Source organism: Siniperca chuatsi, linkage group LG13 (genome assembly GCF_020085105.1).
Source record: "Siniperca chuatsi isolate FFG_IHB_CAS linkage group LG13, ASM2008510v1, whole genome shotgun sequence".
Lineage (NCBI taxonomy): Eukaryota > Metazoa > Chordata > Actinopteri > Centrarchiformes > Sinipercidae > Siniperca > Siniperca chuatsi.
Window position 1 is genome coordinate 26,531,596 of NC_058054.1, and position 21,199 is coordinate 26,552,794.

Consider the following 21,199-nt stretch of genomic DNA (forward strand, 5'->3'; position numbering starts at 1 on the left):
GCACGTCATCTTTTGGGGCCTTATCTTTGATGTACTTGTGGATCTTGGATGTTTCATCCTGGATAGTGGCTCTCACACTCACTAGTCCACGGCCGCCTTCCTTACGGCTAGCGTACAGTCTCAGGGTGCTGGATTTGGGATGGAACCCTCCATGCATGGTGAGGAGCTTTCTCGTCTTAACGTCTGTGGTCTGTATCTCTTCCTTTGGCCACCTTATTATTCCCGCAGGGTATCTGGGCAGGGCGTAGCTGTTTATTGCATTGCGTCAGGTGTTGGGGAACCAGAGCATCGAGATGACAAAATGGGCTACTGGAACAAGATGGAGATGGGCGAGATATATATATATATATATATATATATATATTAGTACAGTCCATTTACCATCTGATCGACTGTACCACCTCCTGAGCAGCGCCAGCTCAATTGTGTAGCCTGGTAAAGAGAGACTGCAAAGTAGCTGGAGAATGGAAAAAAAGACAAACTACTACTACATTTCAACCACAACCACTACTACATTTCAACCACAGATGGTCTTCCTCAGGAAAAAGTGAAGAAGTGAAAACACATATTTAAAGGTTCTATATGTAACTTTCCTTGTTAATAATGACACCTTTGGCTGTTAAGTGAACTGCAGTCAGTAGTTGCTCACGCTCGCATTCAGTAGGTGCGAATGAGCATCCAACCCCAGCTTAGCTTAGGTTACAATTAGCTGGTTGGCTGCCCCTGCCTTGGAAATCAATCTTTATACACCTTTGCTTTGTACCATTACATAATTTATTGTTGGCTAAAATCAACAACATCTGTCTTAATAAACTAAACTTAATACATAAGTTAGTATCATGGATCATGTTAGCTGGGGAAGTAATTTGGCAAGCTAGCCAAATAACATATCCACTCAGATAGTATTTTTCTAGTGATAACGTTAGTGAGCGAGCAAGCTAAGGTTAACCAACCAGCTACAACCCAGCCACATTGCATGTATCCGGCCACCCTGCAATGCCAACCGACAAAGTAACCTGCAAACAGCAAGCCAACCAATTTACCAGCCAGATCAGCTCCGGGAGTTTGGAGGAATTAGCTGATGTTATCCACCCAAGACAGTATTTTGCTATGCTAGCTAGCTAGCAAGCAATTTGTCTACGTTAGCAAGAAAGCTAACGTTAGCCAGCTAAAACCACAATATCACAATATATTTCACATGCTTTGCAGTAATGTTAGATTTGACTTTGTGTTGGATTCTGTGTTGTAGTGCTGGTCGTTTGTTGACTTTAGTGGACTCCATTTCTAACGTTAGCTAGTGCTGCACACTGGTTGACACCATGGGGTTGACTCTGGGGGGAAGCGGAGAGAGAAGGCAGTCCACAGGCTGTTATCGGCAACCAAGAAAGTCGGGGAAGGTCTCATGTTTGAAGTGACGTTACAATCTGTTCAGAAATTTGAAATAAGAAGTGAATAATACATAAAATTAATACATAAAATGCTTCAGAATCTGACATATGGCACCTTTAACAGAAAATTAATTATGAAATATCACAGCATTATCTCCGAATTAGCCTAAGTGAGTCATCTGATATGAGACATTTTAGAAAGATAAGAGACTGATTTGGCCACTTCTCTAATCTTATTGTCTTTATGTGATTGGAGAGACCTGGATGTGGTGGGCTCACATCTGATCTATGTCTGTCTGTGATGGGAACTGGGACTTGGGAGATCTATAATGGAATTGTCAAAGTTTAAGGACACTGTAACACTCTTTATATTTACTTTTTGACATAACAGACACAGTCTATTACGCACATGCACACGATTTGCTGATTAATTTTGCCAAATCATAACATAGTATAGGAGACAACAAGCAAAGAATGTAATTTTAAAAAAAACTTTACTTATTGGTGTACTTAATAGAGTATAATATTAATGTAATATTTTGTGATCACACTTGTTTTGTTTTGTTTTTTTTGTTTTTTTCCTGGTGTATATGTGGCGGGGTATCTAACCAGGAGATGATGACTTGTTATTTCATCACAAATAAATACAGGTGCATGTTCACTTCTTTACCTTCCTGAGGAAGACCATCTGTTGTTGAAATAACTCCAATCATATCCATATCAAATAAAAGACTTGGGGAAAAAGATAGTAGTGTGCTGGTGTTTTTTTTACTCAAGTAGTTATTTTGATGATTACTGTTACTTCTACTTGTGTACGTGCTTTTGCAAAGCAACAGTACTTTTACTTGAGTACAGTTTTTGACTACTCTACCCACATCTGGGTCACACAGGTCCAGCATCTTTGGCTGTTAGGCCAAATGATCATACAGAAGGTCCAAACTTTTAAGCAAGTTTAAATAGGTTTTTACAAGGCCAACTTGTAGGGACTGGAAACTTACAAAAACCCGAAACTATGTGGTTGACAAAACAATCTCATCTCAAGTTCCATTTAATATCTGTTCTGGTGCAATGAACAAATGAGAGGAGAACCATACCATGTAGGCTCTACACTATTTTAAGGAAAATTTTGTATATGCCATTCATAACTCATAACCAATCAAAGCCACTGCATTTGCTGCAAAATGGGATGCAAGATGGGATTTGCTGAATGTGAAGTTCATGAAGCAGTGTCATTGTGTTGATTAATGGTTGTTATGAATGAATGAATGGAATCTATCAACATACAAAAGTTAATACAATGAACACAATGCTCATACAAATTATATGAAAAAAAGCATGTTTACAAAATCAATCTTGTTTAAGACCCTGAAGGCCAAGAAAGGTTTCATCCCTTCATTCATAAGGCCTGTAGTTTCGTGCTGTACACAAAACATGCTGTTTGCTGATGTATTATTGCACCCATAATAAGATGTATAATGTTCACTTACCTTGTGCAGAGATATTATATGTTATGTAGGGATTTTCTATCTAACTGACTGCTCTGTTTAACATCAAGAAGAGTTTCAGAAGAGTTTTTCATTCGTAGGCCTATTAGTGAAGTTAGCACACAGAACAGGGTGATGATAGTTGCAGCTGTGCTGTTTGATCAGTAGCCAGATGCCGGGAGGTATATTGTGCTGCTCTGTATGAAGCCTGTTCTCTGACAGCACAAAACAAAGCAAGCTTTGAAACAAACAAAAGTTTGCCATGATTGAGGTAAACACAGAGAGAAGGAAGACAGAGTCAGCAGACTTAGACCTGCTGGTGTGATGGCTTCACTGCAGGGGGTGCTTCAGATATGCTTTGGTGACAACAATATGGTTTAGAGACAGATTAGTAGGGACGAGGATGTGTTTAGCAGAGGCAACAATATTAATACCATGTTTTTTTCTTCTGATACCATGGAGTACAAACATTTAAGAATCGTCTAATACAGAATATTTTTCCAGTCCTGATCCAATTTATTAATATTCAGTTATACAGCTGCACAACATGCATTACAGATGCACTTGCTTGACATCATCCTTTTCCATGTAAGAACAGTAAACAACAAATAAACAACTCCAATCCAGGTCCATGTCTGGGAGCCAAACCCCAGTAGTATTCGGAATAGGAAGAAATGTAACAAAAAATGCAACTATGGTCATCCAAAACTCAAAAGATATTTCTGGTCTATTACAACAACGGATTTTTTTCCATCATTCTGATGGGTAATAAATATATTGTACTCATCCAGTTAATTAACCCAGCCCACATGACAAAGTGTCTTTGGGCAAGACACTGAACCCCAAATTGCTCCCGAGGGCTGTGTGTGTGAATGATTAGTTTGTTTCTTTGAACTGATGAGCAGTTGGCACCTGCCATCAGTGTATGAATGTGTGTGAATGGGGTGAATGTGATATGTAGTGTGTGAAGAGCTTTGAGTGGTCGGAAGACTAGAAAGGCATTATACAAGTACAGTCCATTTACCATTTACCATACTGGGATCTGGGAACACAGCAACTAGAAGGGTAGGTAGATGAGTCAAAAACATGAGCAGTGAGACAATCAGACAGGTTGGAAACAAACTCCCAGTATTCAGTTCGACCTCCAAATCCATTTAGATCATCTGGATAAACTGGTGCTTTGTTAATAATCTGTCTGATCGTCTTGTGTTTCTTTCTCATTTGCAACACTATGTTTTAGAGAGAGCAATATTGTTTTGAGATTAAACCCCACCTCCAGCTCAAACACCACTGATATTTGTGGAACCACTAATCAAACACTAAGTTAGCCCCATTTGCTCCATTACAACTTTCACACAGTTGCAAATACCACCTAGAATTTTTAAAATTGTAGAAATGTAATTGTAGTGTTAATATTAATAAATTAATAATAATAGGAATAACAGTATTAGTAACAGAGCCAATAACAACAACTGTAGTAGCTGGTGTCGCGCAGGAACACAGGGGTAGCAAGTGGCCCACAACCACAGATCCAGTCTCTGCAGCTCCGGAGGCAGAAATACTTGCTGAAAGTGACAGGAGAGAGGAGAGAAATGAGAAAGCACAGAACTACGGGAGAAAGAAGATGTCGAGTTAGTAACATGCAGTAATGGGATAAAAATGCGTACAGATGGTTCAGGGCTCACCCAAGTCAGCCCTAACTATAAGCTTTATCAAAGAGGAAAGTCTGAAGCCTACTCTTAAATGTGGAGATGGTGTCTGCCCCCAAACCCAAATTGGGATATGATTCCACAGGAGAGGAGCTTGATAACTGAAGGCTCTGGCTCCCATTCTACTTTTGGAGACTCTAGGAACCACAAGTAACCCTGCATCCTGGGAGCACAGTGTTCTAGTGGGGTAATATGGTATTATGAGCTCTTTAAGATATGATGGTGCCTGACCATTAAGAACTTTGTAGGTGACGAGAAGGATTTTAAATTCTACTCTGGATTTTACAGGGAGCCAGTGCAGGGAAGCTAATATTGGAGAAATATGATCTCTTTTCCTAGTTCTTGTCAGTACACGTGCTGCGGCATTCTGGATAAACTGAAGAGTCTTAAGGAACTTATTCGGGCAGCCTGATAATAAGGAATTGCAATCAGAAGCTGAGAAGTAACAAATGCATGGACTAATTTTTTGGCATCATTTTGAGACAGGATGTGTCTAAATTTTTGCAACGTTGCATAGGTGAAAGAAGGCAGTCCTTGAAGTTTGTTTCATGTTGGAGTTAAAGGATAAATCCTGATCAAAGATAACTCAGGTTCCTTACGGTAGTGCTGGAGGCCAGGGCAATGCCATCTAGAGCAACTATGTCTTTAGATAATGTGTCTCGGAGGTGTTTGTGGCAAAGGAGAGTCCCACTTGTGTTTATTGTCAGCTATGGTGATAATAGCGGTAAAGAAAAATAGACTATACTGTATCTTTCTGTATTTTGTACCTTAACATATAAATACAGTATATGTATTGCATATACAGTATGTACTTTTGATATAGTTGGTTATCGCCCAATCCCTAAGAAGAATATTATCCACCAAGGCGAACATTGTATCAAAATTAAACAAAAATAACAACACAAAATCCAAGTGAGTGTAACCCTAGATCTCTGAATCTTACCACCACTGTAAAGCCCACTGCTGCAGGGTTTTTCAATAAAAGTTAGAAATAGCAATGAGCAGAAAGGGTCTTTCTGTGGTACCTAATAAATGTGGTACCACTATCAGCTTGAAGGTGATTGTCAAAAACTCTAAGAGACAGCAGTATGGTGGAGATATGGCAGCAGAGACAATGATCTGGGACATATAAGGACTCCAGAAAGCATACTCTGCTCTCGAAATACAGTTTGGTGAAATGTCTGCAAGCTTCGCTAGCTCGTGTTAGGTGAAAGCATGGAGGTGTAGCAGTCCTGCAGACTGACAGATCAAATCAGACTGAACACTGCTGGAGAGAAAAGGCAGCACGGATCCAAAGGAGAGAGGGAGAGAGAGAGGGAAAGAAGGGCAGAGAGTGAGGGGGAAGGGAGAACAGGAAGGGAAGGAAAGGAAAGGAAATATAAGCTTTGTAATGTGAAGAATATGCACAGATAAGATGTTATTAAAAGAAAACTTGAGAAGAGGAGGACAGGTAGAACAAAATAACAGAAAAGAAACAAGAGAACAAGAAGTTGGCTGTAAGAAGCCAAAGACACAAGGACCAGCAGAAAGAGAAAGCTAACTGACAAGTAGAGAGTGATAAGGTGAAACACTGCAGGTCAACACAAGGAACAAAAGACATAAGATGAGCTTAGTCCTAGTGCTATACAGCCATGCAGACAGTTTTGGTTTAATGTGTTTTCTGGGGGCCCCCAGTACAATGGAGGTGTGGAATTTCAGATGTGGTGCTCACAGCATTGAAAAATGACATTTAAAGGACTCTAGAGCAACATTTCTTTCCAAAAACTGTTACTCTGGATAATTCACAGAATGCACCGTTTTCAGAACAGTTCAGAACAGGGACTATTTTCTACCACTATAATAATCCCTATGAAAAAACAGTTGAGAGAGAGAGAGAATAAACCTGACATAGTTTCAGGAATGACACAGTGCATTGTGCACTCTAGTATCCTGGTATGATCAGGTTTTTGGAGTATCCCACTTATGTGTTACCCATGTAAATATAACCTGGTTTCAGAAACCTGGATGAACCCATATCCTGGCTCTGAATATTGCTGCCTGGAGTATGCCAGCAGAACTGGGATATGGAGCGTTCTCCCCCTTGATACTATTGTTGAGAGGTCCAACTAAAGGAAATACTATATGGCCAAGCCTCACCCCCTTGAATTCCCCACGGAACTTTGATACATATTACGATTTGATCCCTGAACTCTGACAGTTTGCACCTTCACTGACAGTGGCAGTTGCCACAGCAGATGCAGCCCATACTTGACCACAGTATCCTTTCCAACCAATTGCAGCACCTATGCTTGCGGTTATATTATGCATCTCTCGCTCTGCAAAACATCCTACGTTATTTTCCACTGTGCAAAGTCTCCAGGTTGTGACCAAGATCAACATCTTTTTCACATATAAATCTTATGTATATTTAAAAATAGTGACTACTTGTTAGACAGCAGCTTGTTAAGCAATTTTATGTATCTTATCACGTGTTTTATATTTGACGTAGGGTTGAGCTTTGACCAATGTCTTGTTTATGTCTTATGTTTTTACCATATATAGAAGATAGCTTGAGTTTCCTGTGCTCCACCTGTATAAAAAGAAGACACAGAAGCAAGTAGAGTTCTTTTTGGCTTTTCTGTTTTTCTTGTTTTGACCTATCTTTTTAGGGGTGGGTTGTTGAATACCAGTACTCTTTTTCTTTTTGAATCTCCGTGAACTAGACTCTTTGCTTTTTTGATTTTCTGTTCTTGGATGACTATTGTGAGAGGTACTGAGGGAAATTTTGTTACGAGTTAATACAGCATTGTTAGAAGCCTTTTGCACAGAAGATTTTGATAATCCATAAAAGATTTGTTAAGCTTTAAATAAAAACAGATTGCACACTCTATAATCGAATAATAGTTCCTGGTGTAGGACTAAATGCTGACTGTGACAGCCTCACATCTAATGGATGCATTAGGGTGCTCCTTTTGGGATAGGCTGAACATTTTCAGAATCAGAATCAGAAATACTTTATTGATCCCCGAGGGAAAACTCTTTTGTTCCATTTTAGTAACTATTTGATGCTAAATTGTCAAATTGATGTTGATGTGAATTGTAACAATTAGTTACAATTCACAAAGGCAGACTTAAATGCAGACTCAGACAGAGAGGTGATTAAGAGGTAAGGAGTTTATTACAGTACAGTTCACCAGAGACTTGACGGGGTTGAGGGAAGGGAACCAGAGGATGGAGACAGAGGGGTATGAGGGCAGCCGTGAGTAGACGAGGAGTGACCGAGGTCCAAGTCCAGAGGTGCGTGTGGCTGTGTGGCTGAGACCAAGCGAGGCTGACAGCCAGGGAGGCAATGTTGCTGAGTGAGCCGGGCAGGCAGGCAGGCGGTGTGGCTGGGCGAGGCAGACAGTAATCATGAGGAGAGCAAGGTTAGTACAACCCACAAATACAAGCGAGCAAAGATACTAGAACATATAGTCTAGGAGCTGGGGCCATGATCTACCATATGGGTAGAAACAACGATCTGATAGATACAGGTCTATAGTTGGCTAAAACCCCTGGATCAAGAGTGGTCTTTTTAAGAAGCGGTTTAATTACAGCTAGTTTAAAGTATTGTGGTACATAGCCCGTTAATAAAGACAGATTGATCATATCCAGTAAAGAAGTGCTTATTAAGGGTAAAGCAGCCTAAGACTGTAAGACTGCAACTCTGCCTCCTGGTTTCAACTCTGAGTTGTCATGGTAATGGTCCACTAATAAACTCGGCCAGATTTCTGGATATGAGAGCTGCTCCATCCAAAGTGGGATGAATGCCGTCTCTCCTAATCAGACCAGGTCTTCCCAAAAAAGTCTGCCAATTATCTACAAAGCCCACATCGTTTGCTGGACACCACCTCGACAGCCAGTGGCGGAATGAAGACATGCGGCTCACTGGTCAGGTTTGGCGGGTCCCAGAGAAAACTACGGAGTCCGACATTGTCTTTGCATATGTACACACTGACTCAACATTAACTTTAGTGACCTCCGATTGGCATAATCGGGAGTCGTTACCGCCGATGTGAATAACAATCTTACTGTATTTACGTTTATCCTTAGCCAGCAGTTTTAAATAGGACGTCGCCCGCTCTGGCCCCAGGAATACATTTGACTATGGTCGCTGGTGTCGCTAACTTCACGTTTCTCAAAATAGAGCTGCCAATAATCAGAGTTTGTCAGGGCTATGCTTCCTTCGGACAGTCACCCAGCCTCCCTGGTTTTCTGGGAGCTACCTGTGGTCGGTCCGCACCGGCTACTAGGGGCTGACTAACTACAGCAGCTAATGATTGAGTTCCCATGGTCCGGAACTGTTTCCAATTCACTAAGCCTCGCCTCCAATGCTACAAATATACTACATTTATTACATGTACTATTATCACTAAAGGAGGCAGAGAAATAGCTAAACATTTGACACACCGAGCAGGAGAGATCAGGAGAGTGAGAGGGAGAGAGAGAAGCCATCACTAGCTGCTAAGCTAAAGAATGGTAGCTAGCAAAACTGAATAGCATGTAAACTGTGGGATTAGTGAGAAAGTCGTTAAAAGAAGGAGAGAGCTATGAGTGCTTGAGCAGAACTAGTGTATGTTTATAGCAGATAGTTAATCGCTATAATGAACAATCAAACAAAATTAACTGAGATGAGCTAGAGCAGCAGAAATACGCTACTAGTAAAACACAAACACCGGTGACCGTAAATGACACAATACGCTTACCGCAGCACGTCTGATCACCACTGTAGAGACCCGTCTGATACCTAAGTCATAGGGCATCAGTCAGCCGTCTTCATGTAATGTATTTTTGCTTCAGAATCAGAATCAGAAATACTTACTGAGGGAAAACTCTTTTGTTACAGCAGCTCACTATCACGTCAGGACACAGGAATAGAAGTACTAAGCAAAAAATATAATACACTATTATACAGGTCAGAAAATAAATTAAGTACCAAGTGGGTATAAGTATAAAATTAGAATAAGTGTGAAGTACAAAGTGGGTTTACCGGTTGATGATAATAATACGGTATAAAGTAATAGTGCATGAACTGTCAAGTTAAGTGTAGCTTGGAGGGGGTGTTGGCTTGGAACCACAACACTATCAAGTATAGGCAAAAATGCCCTAAAACTACTTTTATTGTCACGCTTGTCTTCCATTACAGGTGATCAAATGGAGAACCTAAACCCAGCAGAGTGGTAAATACAGCAGACTCCCAACAGCCAGAAACTAAACTGAGTTCATCCTCAGACATTTAGGTATCTCAAATGACATTGATTTTAAAATGACCTGAGATTTGCTAGATTTGGAGGAGACAAAGACACACCTGCACCACTGCAGACAATCTGAAAATATTAGTAGAATCATGTATACAGAGATATTAATAACCAGGTTTTTCTGTATCATGTGAACATCATGTCCTGAATATGATCACCAGGAAACCAGGTCAATACTGTGAATATAAGCATACTCACTGAGCAACTGACTTTTTAAATGTACATATTGAATGCTTTGAGCAGTACAAATTAATTCTATTCACCTCTATTGTATTGGGGTTGCAGCAGAAGTTTCAGAGGTAGATATATTTAAAGATTGAAAAACTGAAACTACGAACTATGAGAAAATGTTTTTCTTCATTTGGGTGAATTGACCTTTTAACTTTATAACAATACTTTAAAAGTAGAGCAATAAACAAAGAAATTAAGAGAAGAAAGAAGAGAGAAAGCACATTAAGGTATTTTGTGTACTTGACTTGATCAGTGACATGATCACCTTTGTCCTTACTGCTCTTGAAAATGATAAGAGTTGAATTCTCGTACAGTTTTCATGCAACCCTGCATTTGTGCTGCATTATCACTGCATCTGTTCAAAAATCTGTTCCTTTGGCTCACGGGCTCAGGAAAAATAACATCAGAATTTTCCAAAATAATGGTTCTCAAAGGTGTGAAATATAGTGACTCAAAATGTTTTAATGGCACATCACTGGCTTCTGAAGACACAAAAGATTATCTTTATGTTTGACTCTGTGACACAGGCAGACCAGCAAAAGCATGTGTTTTTGTTGCTGTGTGGCCTCAGTGACACAATTCATCCTGTTCATACACCAGAACCAGGCAGGTGAAGTGTAACCCATACCCCCAGACTGCTGATTTGCAATGTTGTCTTTTGTGTGTGTGTGTGTGTGTGTGTGTGTGTGTGTGCCAGGAATACACTGAGGAAAAAAATTGCTTTTTGCTGCCTTTGAAAAGTGGTGCAAGTGTGAAAGAGTCTAATTATCCCCTCAGTCTCATCAGAGTTTTGTTTAGAGTGGTTTAGTTGTTCCCAGAATCATCCATCATCCACCACAACAGCATGCTCAGCCTAACCAGAGACTAAAGATTTATTAAAATCATTAGTCTCCACTAGAGGAATCATTTTAATTCAGTTTAGTGCAGTATTCCAGTATTTGTTTCATACATGCAATTATAGCACTCCATTCACATATTATTTTTATGCTAATTTTCTGTAATTTCTGTCATTCATTTGTGAACCATCAGTTTTCATTTAAAGGGGAACTACACCAATTTTACAAATCACAGTCAGTCATCAGGGTTGTCTTACTGTAACAGTAGTACAAGTGAGAAAGTCATAAAGTTCAAAAACTGACTCAGCAATGTCCATAATACAAGAATATCTATCTAAACTTTGCAAATATTAGCTAACAGTAGTCTTGTGGATGATTTCATTAAATGACACATAGTTGGTTTTATAAAATCATCTACAACAGTAGCCACTATAATCTATTGGTCATACCAGACAAAGTAAGGCTGTAGCAGCTAAACCACGGAGTGTATTGGATTAAACACGGGTAAATGTTTTGCTTAGAAATTCTACTTTTTATTTGTAAAAGGAAACATTTTGTTTTTTGTTCTTAAGAAAGTTACATAGTCTTGATATTAAGGGGGAAAAAAACTGTGTTTGACAGTTTTTACCACCATCATCAAAACACCAAATATCTTTTGTAAGAATAGTGTTCATCCCACCAGTAATTGTACAGTGACTCTAGTCTGTTTTTTGTTTTTTGAGAGAGAGGTTGTTATTTTGCTCTCTATCCTACCGACATCATTTTCATTTGACATGGAAGCTACAGTAGTGGTTACGTGGAGCGGCCCATCAAAGAAATACAATTATAAAAGAGTTGTAATACAGAAATAACAACTGTGTAATCATTATATTTCATTGTATTGTCAACACACAACAACCTGTACATTTCATCCATGCTTGTTGCCATTTTCATGCAAATTTTTCTGTGACTATCCTTCTGGCTCTGGCACTGGCAGATGACATTGCCTTAATCGCGGCTACAAAGCTCTGATTCACTCGGTTGTTTTTCCAACCACGGAAACAGCTTTCAGTTGAGCACAACACTAGAACTGTTTCAAATCTGACATATGGATATCTATTTAGAGGTAATGAATTCAGCCAATGTATGCCAAAGGGTATTGAAAATGTTCTGGCAGCGTGTGATGGCCCCAGGACCGGCACATAGGTTTCTGCCGCTATAGGCATAAAACAATTATGCCGCCCCTCTATTTGCAACGCACCATACCAGCAACAACACACAAAGGCCAATATGCCATACATATAAAGCAACAACACAAAAGTATTATTACCCCTACCATTACCGTTACTATTATTTTAAATCTTTCTGTGGAATTTGCATTGTACTACTGTATGTTCTCTTTCCTCCTGCCCCCCAACCCAACCGGTTGAGCCACCCACCCAGAGCTCTGCTCATTGTTTCTGCCTGCCACTGTCACCAAGTGCTTGCTCATGGTGGGAATTGTTGGGGTTGAGAAAACCGCACTTCCACAGGGAAGCACAATGCAAATTCCACATAGGATTTTAAAATAATAATAATGGTAATTATTGGTAGTGGTTATATTAATATTATTAATAATAATAATAATAATAATAATAATAATAGGAATGACAGTGATAGGAAAAATAATAATTGTAGTAGCGGTCGTCGAGCAGAAGGGCAGCAGGTGGCCCGCAATTATAGATCAAGACTCTGCAGCTCCGGAGGCAGAAATACCTGCTGAAAGCAACAGGAGAGAAGAGAGAGACAGAGCTGCTACCATGTCTATAGACTCTTAGTTTTGTTTTTTATATTACTGCAATTCATACCATCACTTGCATGCTAACTTACAACAGAAATACTTTACAGCCAGTATTCTGTCATTTCTATAAATAATAATCATAATTATCGGAAATGTTAATTAGCCTATCCAAGCAACTACAGTGGCTCTTGTCAGAGCTGAGGTGCTGTTGGTTGGCTGACAGGAGGCACAGTTGCAAACATATAATGTAGCTGCTAGCTGATCCCAGAGCTGCAGTCTCTGGTATTCAGACTGCTGGTTAATAACAGCAGGCACAATGACATTTTTTTATCATGTTTGTCTGGCTTTTGTCTTTTTCTATCTTTTTGAAGCTCAGCTTTCATATCTTTGCTGCAATTCCGTCTATGAAATTATATATACCAAACAACATCACCACACAGACCAGGGCAGCAGGAAGGCTGAGTCTGACTGTTTTTAGGGTAAGGGTTACATACAGTATACAGTATGTTTGACACTGTAGGGTTAGACCACTCTGCACTACAATAGGACGGGAGGCTGATAGAGTTTGGGGTGTCCAATAAGGGTGTTCACCAAAGAACACCCTGTACATTATTTTAACAGTTTCACAGAATACTGTGCATCACACTCACACCTTTGGGTCTCAAAATTCTCTAGAATCTGTTGGTCACAACCAGGCAGGTTTGTACAACAGCCTGCATCTGTGCCATGATTCACAAAAATAAGACCCTAAAATATACAGTATGTATACTTGCGTGTAAACCAGTGCAGTTTTCAGTTCTTTAGTACATATGTCATCGGATCAAATCCATCATATAACAGGTAGAAAACACTGTATAAATCAGATTTGGATCAGATGTTTTATAAAATAAAAAAATTAGACCTTTACATAAATCTATCCAAAGCCAGTGTTTGTAAGTAGGTTACACCTTCCACAGGTAGTGGGAAAAGTAGCAGCTATAATGGGTCGCTCTCTACCCCACACACACACATATAATCAAAGGCTTCACCCTAACACCTGGCCTGAAGGAGTAAAGCAGGGATAAAGGGATGAAAGGTAAACAGCGAGCCACTTGAGGTCGAGAGATACAGACAAAGACAAGAGGTGAGAGAGAGCGAGCCAGGTTATTGCTGCAGGTATCAGAATAAAAGCAGCAGATCTCTCACCAGATCCAATAGATGTTTACTCCTTCAGGCACAACACAAACTCTGGCTTTCTGCTGCTCTCTCTTCATTTTCCTTCAGCTTTTACCTTCAGAAGATTCTTTTTTTTTGTTTCTCAGTCTTGAGCTGACTCTTGGTTTCTGTCTTTTCTCTTCTTTTCTTCTGACTTATATAAACCTGTCACCATCATCCACTGGGCAGTCCATCCTCTTTTCCCTCCATCCATGTACTATCAATAAGCTCTTTGCATACATAGATAGACGGAAACTATATTGGGGAGTTTAGATTAAACAAACTGAAGTGAACCTGAAAACACTAAAACACCATGTCTATTTGGTCCTTATGCTGTATAGAGATGTAGAATCACATATGCCTCACTGGCACAGGAAAAAATGTCCAGAGGTGTAGATGTATGCATTGGCTCATTGCATAGATTAATTTCAGTCCACTAAGGAAGTAAATAAACTGAAATAAACTGCAGTGTGTCTTCATGATAATGAAGGAACATGTCACCCATGTGTCCTTGTTGATGTGTTTTTAACAACAACCATTACAACAATGGAGTTCTATGGCACAGAGGAATAAGATGTATCAAGTTTTGGAACCACACACATTACTTTTTAGTAGGATACATTCATTTTTGGTTTGGGTCTGCACATGGGATTTATTGACAATAATACAAATATAGAGTATCACCAGACTTATCCTTTAAGGCTAGGAAAAGATTGGGGTCATGGTTAAAAGTAACCAATGTTAACTGTCAGTAGGAAACGAGAAACCAAACCACGCTCTTTGTTGACTCAACCATCCACCTCGACCTCCTCCCTAAGAGGTTTTGTGGGGTTATAATAATGTCACTTTTGCTTCAGACAGATAGTAATGGTAAGGAAAAGATAAACATAGGTCTTTTTAGGCATTGAAACAAATGACAAATGCTGTAATTGTTCTAGTGAGAACAGTCTTTGCATGTTGGGGGCCCATAAATATTATAGGGGAAAAAAATCTCTCAAGAATAAAGTCATTAAATCATAAGGTTTTGAGACAGTCATAATTTTGAGGGGGAAGAAGCCACAATATTATGAAATAATATAACTATAATATACTTATATAATAATAAACAAAAAATATATAACTTTTCTCATATTATTGACTCATAAAATCTCATATTTTCCTTTCCCAAAAGTGGTCTTAATACTCATACATCAGGTACATGGTAAAAAAATGAATAAGTAAATGTGAACAATAAATGAAAACTTAACAAATAATGAATGGGGGCTGTATAAACTGCCTTTAAATGGAGTTGCAGTATTGTTGAACTATGTTATGTTGAAACTGAGTTACTGAAGTCCGTAACTGTCATTCAAAGGATGCTAATTAGGCACTTTCATGTGTGTGTGTCCATCTGCAGCTCCAGTCGGACCAGGACTACGGCAATGGCTTAGTCAAGTACGTTCTGTCCGGTGAGGGGGCAGGCACCATCTTTGTCATTGATGAGAATAACGGTGACCTGCATGCCACTCACCGCCTGGATCGTGAGGAGAAGGCTTTTTATATCCTCAGAGCCACAGTGGTCAACAAACAGACAGGTCAAAAGCTGGAGCCAGAGACCGAGTTCACTGTCAAACTCCACGACATCAACGATAATGAGCCTCAGTTCAGCAAAGAAGTTTACACCGGCAGTGTACCTGAGCGGTCTGACATCGGTAAGGACAACTCTTACTGGACTTTGGCATTGCAGGAAGAGAGTTATTATGATGAAACACGAAGGAGTGGGGAACAGCTCTGTATGTCTCCTCGGCCACATGGTTAGCTGTTGCTCGGCATTTCTTCTGGTTCTTGGTCTTTGATTTCCCCATTAGATGGGGCGAGATGTAGAGATGGTGATCTTTGTCAGCAAAGTAACATTAATTGTTGCTACACTATATTTATGCAGTCAAGAAAATATCTGTTCATCATGCCGGTTCTTTCCGTGCAATTTTAATTATGTAAATTATTTATCTAAATAATTAAAACATCATAGTTGGATAACCAAGATCACATATTTGTCAGTAACATAATAAAGTATATAGTAAAGTATATAATAATGTCAATGTGTATCTCTCAGGTACATCAGTTATCCAGTTGACAGCTACAGATGCTGACGACAGTATGTATGGGAACAGTGCCAAACTGGTCTACAGCATCAGCCAGGGACACCCTTACTTCTCTGTGGACCCAAACACAGGTATGTTTGACAGAATCAGTCTTTAAATTGAACGTGACACAATGACGGACGGTCAAAAGCGGCTGGCTGGCTATGCATGCTAACTTTCACATGAACTATTATGAATAAAAAAATAAATAAAAGGTATTCAGACGCAGCACCACTTATCTACAAGGCAATTCCGTACTTTGGAAGCGTATAGGGGACTACATATAAAAAATAAAAATAATAATAATAATCAAATATATGATAATGTAAACGAAAATGTAATTCCACAATAGCATTCTAATTTTCCACATATGTATGTGTAATTTGATAAAAAAATTTAATGAAAATGAGATAATCCAATTTGCATTTTCATTTCCATATACTTGTTTGGGCGTTCCATATTAAACCATATTACTATATTAAACCAACCATTTCATATTAAAATGAAAATGGAAAAGCTGTTTGACATTTCATTTTCAAAGTCGTACCCCACTTTACAGTGGGCAATATTTAAATGTTAATTTAAATTGGAAAATTAAGTATAAACAATGTAATTGATTTTCCACTTATGCAAGCAATATTTAAGTCAAAATGAAAATGAAAATGTAATTTTCCAACAATTTGAAAATGAAAACGGCATTTGACATTTCATTTTCAATAACTTAACCTGCTGTACAGTGGACAATATTCCAATGCAATAAGCGAAACAGCGCCCCCAGTCTATTGCATTTACATTCACATGTCACCACATTCTTTTGGGGTCAACATGAAAATGAAAATGCAATCTGTCAGTCAAATTGGCAAACTTATGATTGAAATTAGAAACTGTCTGAGAATAAGTAAAGAGTAATTCGAATCTTTGCTTTTGATACATTTCGAGACTTGGTACCATCATCACATTTAATTTTGTACCAAAAAAGTACTAAGGGTATTTATCCCCAACTAGATGCACATTATTCTTTACCAAACAAAGAGTTAGCAGTTGGATGCTAACCTCAAGTCAATATTTCCTGTAGCTGCTTCAAATAAAAACCTTAAAAGGGTTACTTCACATTTTAAAGTGAAGTAGCAGCAGGAAGTTTGCATTAAAGCTGCCATTTTGGGAAATGTAAATACTGTATGTCATTTACAGTTGGACTGCAGACTTTAAATTCCACTTTTCTCTTACTAGTGCCACTTCTGGATCTCACTCCTCCATATTCACTTTATCAGATTCAATTTGTCAGATCATCTGTGAAGGAAATTAGATCCATTTAGATAATCAGTACAGTAATCTCCTCTCTGCTCATCTGTTTGTTTCTAACAAATAGAGTCAGGGTCATGGCCAAATTACTGCTTGCATAGATTAATCAGTAACGATAGACCACATTCTCTGGATGCTGACAGGAAGTGGAATGTGAAGGACAACAAGAATATTTAAGTGAATGGCAAACTTGTGGCTCAAGAACTAATGGAATTTAAAGGAATAGTTTAACAGTTTGGGAAATACACTTGTTTTGCTTTCTTTCCAAGAGTGAGATGGGAAGATCGATACTAATCTCATGTATGTGCATTAAAATTGTAAATACTAGTTGAAATTTAAATGTGAAACAGCAGCAGTAGGATGTTTTGTCAGCTCTGCTACGATGGACATAGAGTTAACAGTAAAGAGTGAGGCTGATATCAACTAGATAAAATTATGATGGATTACATGCTGTTTCCTGTCAATCCCCTGTGTGTTTGAATACAGTCCGAATCCTGCGCGGGAATGGCAGGCTCTGCCACTACCAATCAATAGAGAGGTCATTACCGTAAACACATTTTTATGGCTATTGCAAAAAAAATGCAGAAATAGTATCAAAAATGAGTTTGATTTTATGAAAATCTTAAGGATTATAATTTAAGTAAGGACATATACCAAATAATCATTTGAATTAGAAAAAAACTTAACTCCAGGCCCTTTCAGTCTTAATCGTACTGAAAGGGACTACTTGAAGAGAGGAGAGGTGAATTAATTGCAATATAGCTTAACTTTTTATTGAGGAAACCACCCAAATGCTACAAAAACTAGTCCAAATTCACCCCAAACTATTTTTACCCCCCCAATCAAATAATAAGTAGTAGTAATAAGCGTGCTGTTATTTGCCAATAAATAGTTCCATCATGTAACTACTGATAAAACCACAAATTGTCTGGTTATGTATGGGTTAAACAAATGAAATACAGTGTTTTAATCAGTGAGCTTTAGAGGTGTTTGTAGTTGTATTTTTGAACTTTGGACAGAGCCAGTTGGGCGGTTTCCCCATGTTTCCAGACTTTAGGTTAAGCTAGGCTAAACATGTTCTGACTCCAGCTCCGTACTTGCACAGACATGAGATTGATATCCATCTTCACAAGCCCAATTTCCATTCTGCTGTGTCCCTCACTTTTGAGTAGTGCTTGCACCAAATGCTTTGTAAATCCAGGCACAAGTTTAAAAGATTTAAGGTATATTTGGCATCCTTATCAGATGACTTGAAAGACAATTGTAGATATGCCTGATTTTAATCTGCAGAACATGTATAAGAAGCTGTGTATTGACAAAATCAGTAAAACAGATAGCATGTTCTTCTCTCAACCACCCACAAAAGAAACAAGAGCATAATACACCTGTTTTAGTAGAGAAAGGCAGCTGTGTTCCCCTTAAGAAATACATTTTAATTGGAAACAACAAGTTCTCTGATTGTTCTATGAGCCAGTGAAGTTTAGCATGATGTAGGATTCTGGTAAAAGGGAAGATGAAGACAAAGCAATGTGAAAAGAGAAAATGAAGAGCAGACTTTAAACAAAAGCGTCTGTTATTTTTGTTCAGGTGTGATCCGGACAGCCTTGGGTCCTGGTGACATGGACCGTGAGCAGAGGGAGCACTACCAGGTGGTGATCGAAGCTAAAGATATGGCCGGACAGAGAGGAGGGCTCACTGGAACCACCGTGGTTAACATCACCCTCACTGATGTCAATGACAACCCTCCCCGTTTCATTCAGAGTAAGACAACAGCTCTGAAGCAGGACAGATTGCATATAAATGATGAAACACTAGTTTCATACGAGTCACATACACGCAAGAGTATAGAGTTCAGAAGCAGAAAAAAGGGCAGGATAACTTATGTTTTCCATACCAGTTGTCATTTACCAGTTTCCATTGTTAAATATGAACAATTTACTCACCAGAATCAAATGCTTGTAATCATGTCTGGTATAGTTTCTCTCTTTGTTTCAGTTAACATCTGCTATTAACTTTAAACACTTAATTGGGCTGCAAAAGGAATAGACTGAATGTGGAAACAGAAGTCACAGATTTACTGAAAAATCACAGTTTATAGCGACATCTATCAATAAAATGTTGCATTTAAATGGCAGCACATGCTACATTATATTAAAAATGAGCACTGGAGGCAAAGCCACAAGCTTTTTTTCCCCTCATTATTGGTCATTGGTGAGACATCAGAAGTTCTGTATTTTACAAGGGCAGCACAATGTGCATACACTAATAGAAATCTTGGTTATTAAGTGAGGAGCGACTGCTGGTTTTAATTACACACAGTGCGTGTGTCACTAACTACTTATGTTAGTGTCGCAAACATGGTATATGTATGGTACAGAGTATTGGAGGGGAGCTGTGAGCTGCTGATTCAAAATACAAACCCTCTCTTTCTGAAAGCACCTACCTTTCTCTATGTTTTTGTTTTTCTATGTCCATTGACTAGGCAGTTTAGAAAAGGGAGCCAAAGGCAAGGCACAGGTTGACCGACACATGTAACTTCTTCACCCACCATTAAAGCAATTATTAATTAATAAGCAATTATTAATTAATAATTATTAATTATAGAACCTAATATATGGCAAAACTTAGTGCTTTAATGTGAGTTTGTTAGATGAGCCACAGTTAATCCAATAGTACAGATACAATGCTGCGCAGACGGTAGGGTGGTCAATAGTGAGCATAATGTTAACAGAATCAGAAATGTCAAGTAGGCATAGAGAACAAAGCCTGTTATGTCATACCAGTTGACAGTGTTTTCTCCAAATAGTCTTTAAAGGGCCATTTCACCAAAAAACAACATATTTTTTTGTACTTATTGTACCTCTAGTGGTTTATAGCCATGCAGATAGTTTTGGTTTTGGTTGGTTTGGTTAATCTGAATAATCCAAACCTTGCAGTAACACTTTTCAGTGGAACTGAACTGAAGAAATAGTCCCTATGAAAAATGACAGCATGTTCTTTGGATTATGCAGAGTAACAAGAGCACTGTCTCTGGAAAAAGATGTTGCTGCTGAATTTTTTAAATGTCACATTTTTAGTGCTGTGAGCCAAGACAGGATCAGGGCAAAGCAGGCAACTACCCTGGTGCCCCAGACCCTCTGGGGTTCCAAAGGTTTACTGTGTGACAATTAGTTTGTGGTAGTTTGATGAAATAAAATTTTGTTTGGGAATACACTCTACTAATGCACAAGTTAACCTGAATTGACAATGACCTTAAGGTTGCCTCTGCATTTTCAGCTAATCTTGAGGGTCTCTTTAATTTTAATACTTTTGTTATTTCAGTCAATGTTATGCTTACATGGTGCATATTCAAAAGCACATTATTGTTGGGCCTCACCACATGTGGAGAACAAAGACAGCAGCCTATTTGGAAAAGGTATCAGTGTATGAATGTGTGTGAATGTGATATGTTGTTGAAGCGCTTTGAGTAGTTGGAAAAGACTAAAAGGCGCTATATAAGCACAGTCCATTTACCATTCACCCACTGTTTCCTCCTCAAATGCAGGTTGCAAAATGAGATCACCCAAAGATCTGCCTAACAGATTGCATGTGACATTATCTTTCTGTTTAATTTACTGCACTTAAAACACACACACACACACACTAGTATTTTCTACCCCAAAACTCTGTCCTCACTCTGAAGGTCAGAAACTGGTTCTCATAAAAGTTGAACACACAGTGGCTTATTACAACAAATGTACATTTCTAGACATTTCACATTTCAAACTTCAAAAAATCACTCGTACGTCCTATGGAGTTGAAATGTTTTCAGCACATCACTTAAACGTGACAAAGGTTTGCCTCACTGTAAACCTATGGTCAATTCAGAAGTCTGTCACTCTATAGTTTCCAAAATATGAA

General features: G+C 38.8%; 1 protein-coding gene across 3 annotated transcripts in view; it reads left to right on the forward strand.

The window, feature by feature from the left end:
* LOC122886425 (cadherin-6-like) overlaps positions 1-21,199 on the forward strand; it is a 100,382-nt gene that overhangs the window by 45,741 nt on the left and 33,442 nt on the right. For all 3 annotated transcript variants that reach the window (XM_044218618.1, XM_044218617.1, XM_044218619.1), the window contains exons 3-5: positions 15,274-15,568; positions 15,970-16,089; positions 18,887-19,060. In XM_044218618.1, coding sequence (XP_044074553.1) covers positions 15,274-15,568; positions 15,970-16,089; positions 18,887-19,060 — 589 coding nt within the window. The remainder of the gene's footprint in view (positions 1-15,273; positions 15,569-15,969; positions 16,090-18,886; positions 19,061-21,199) is intronic.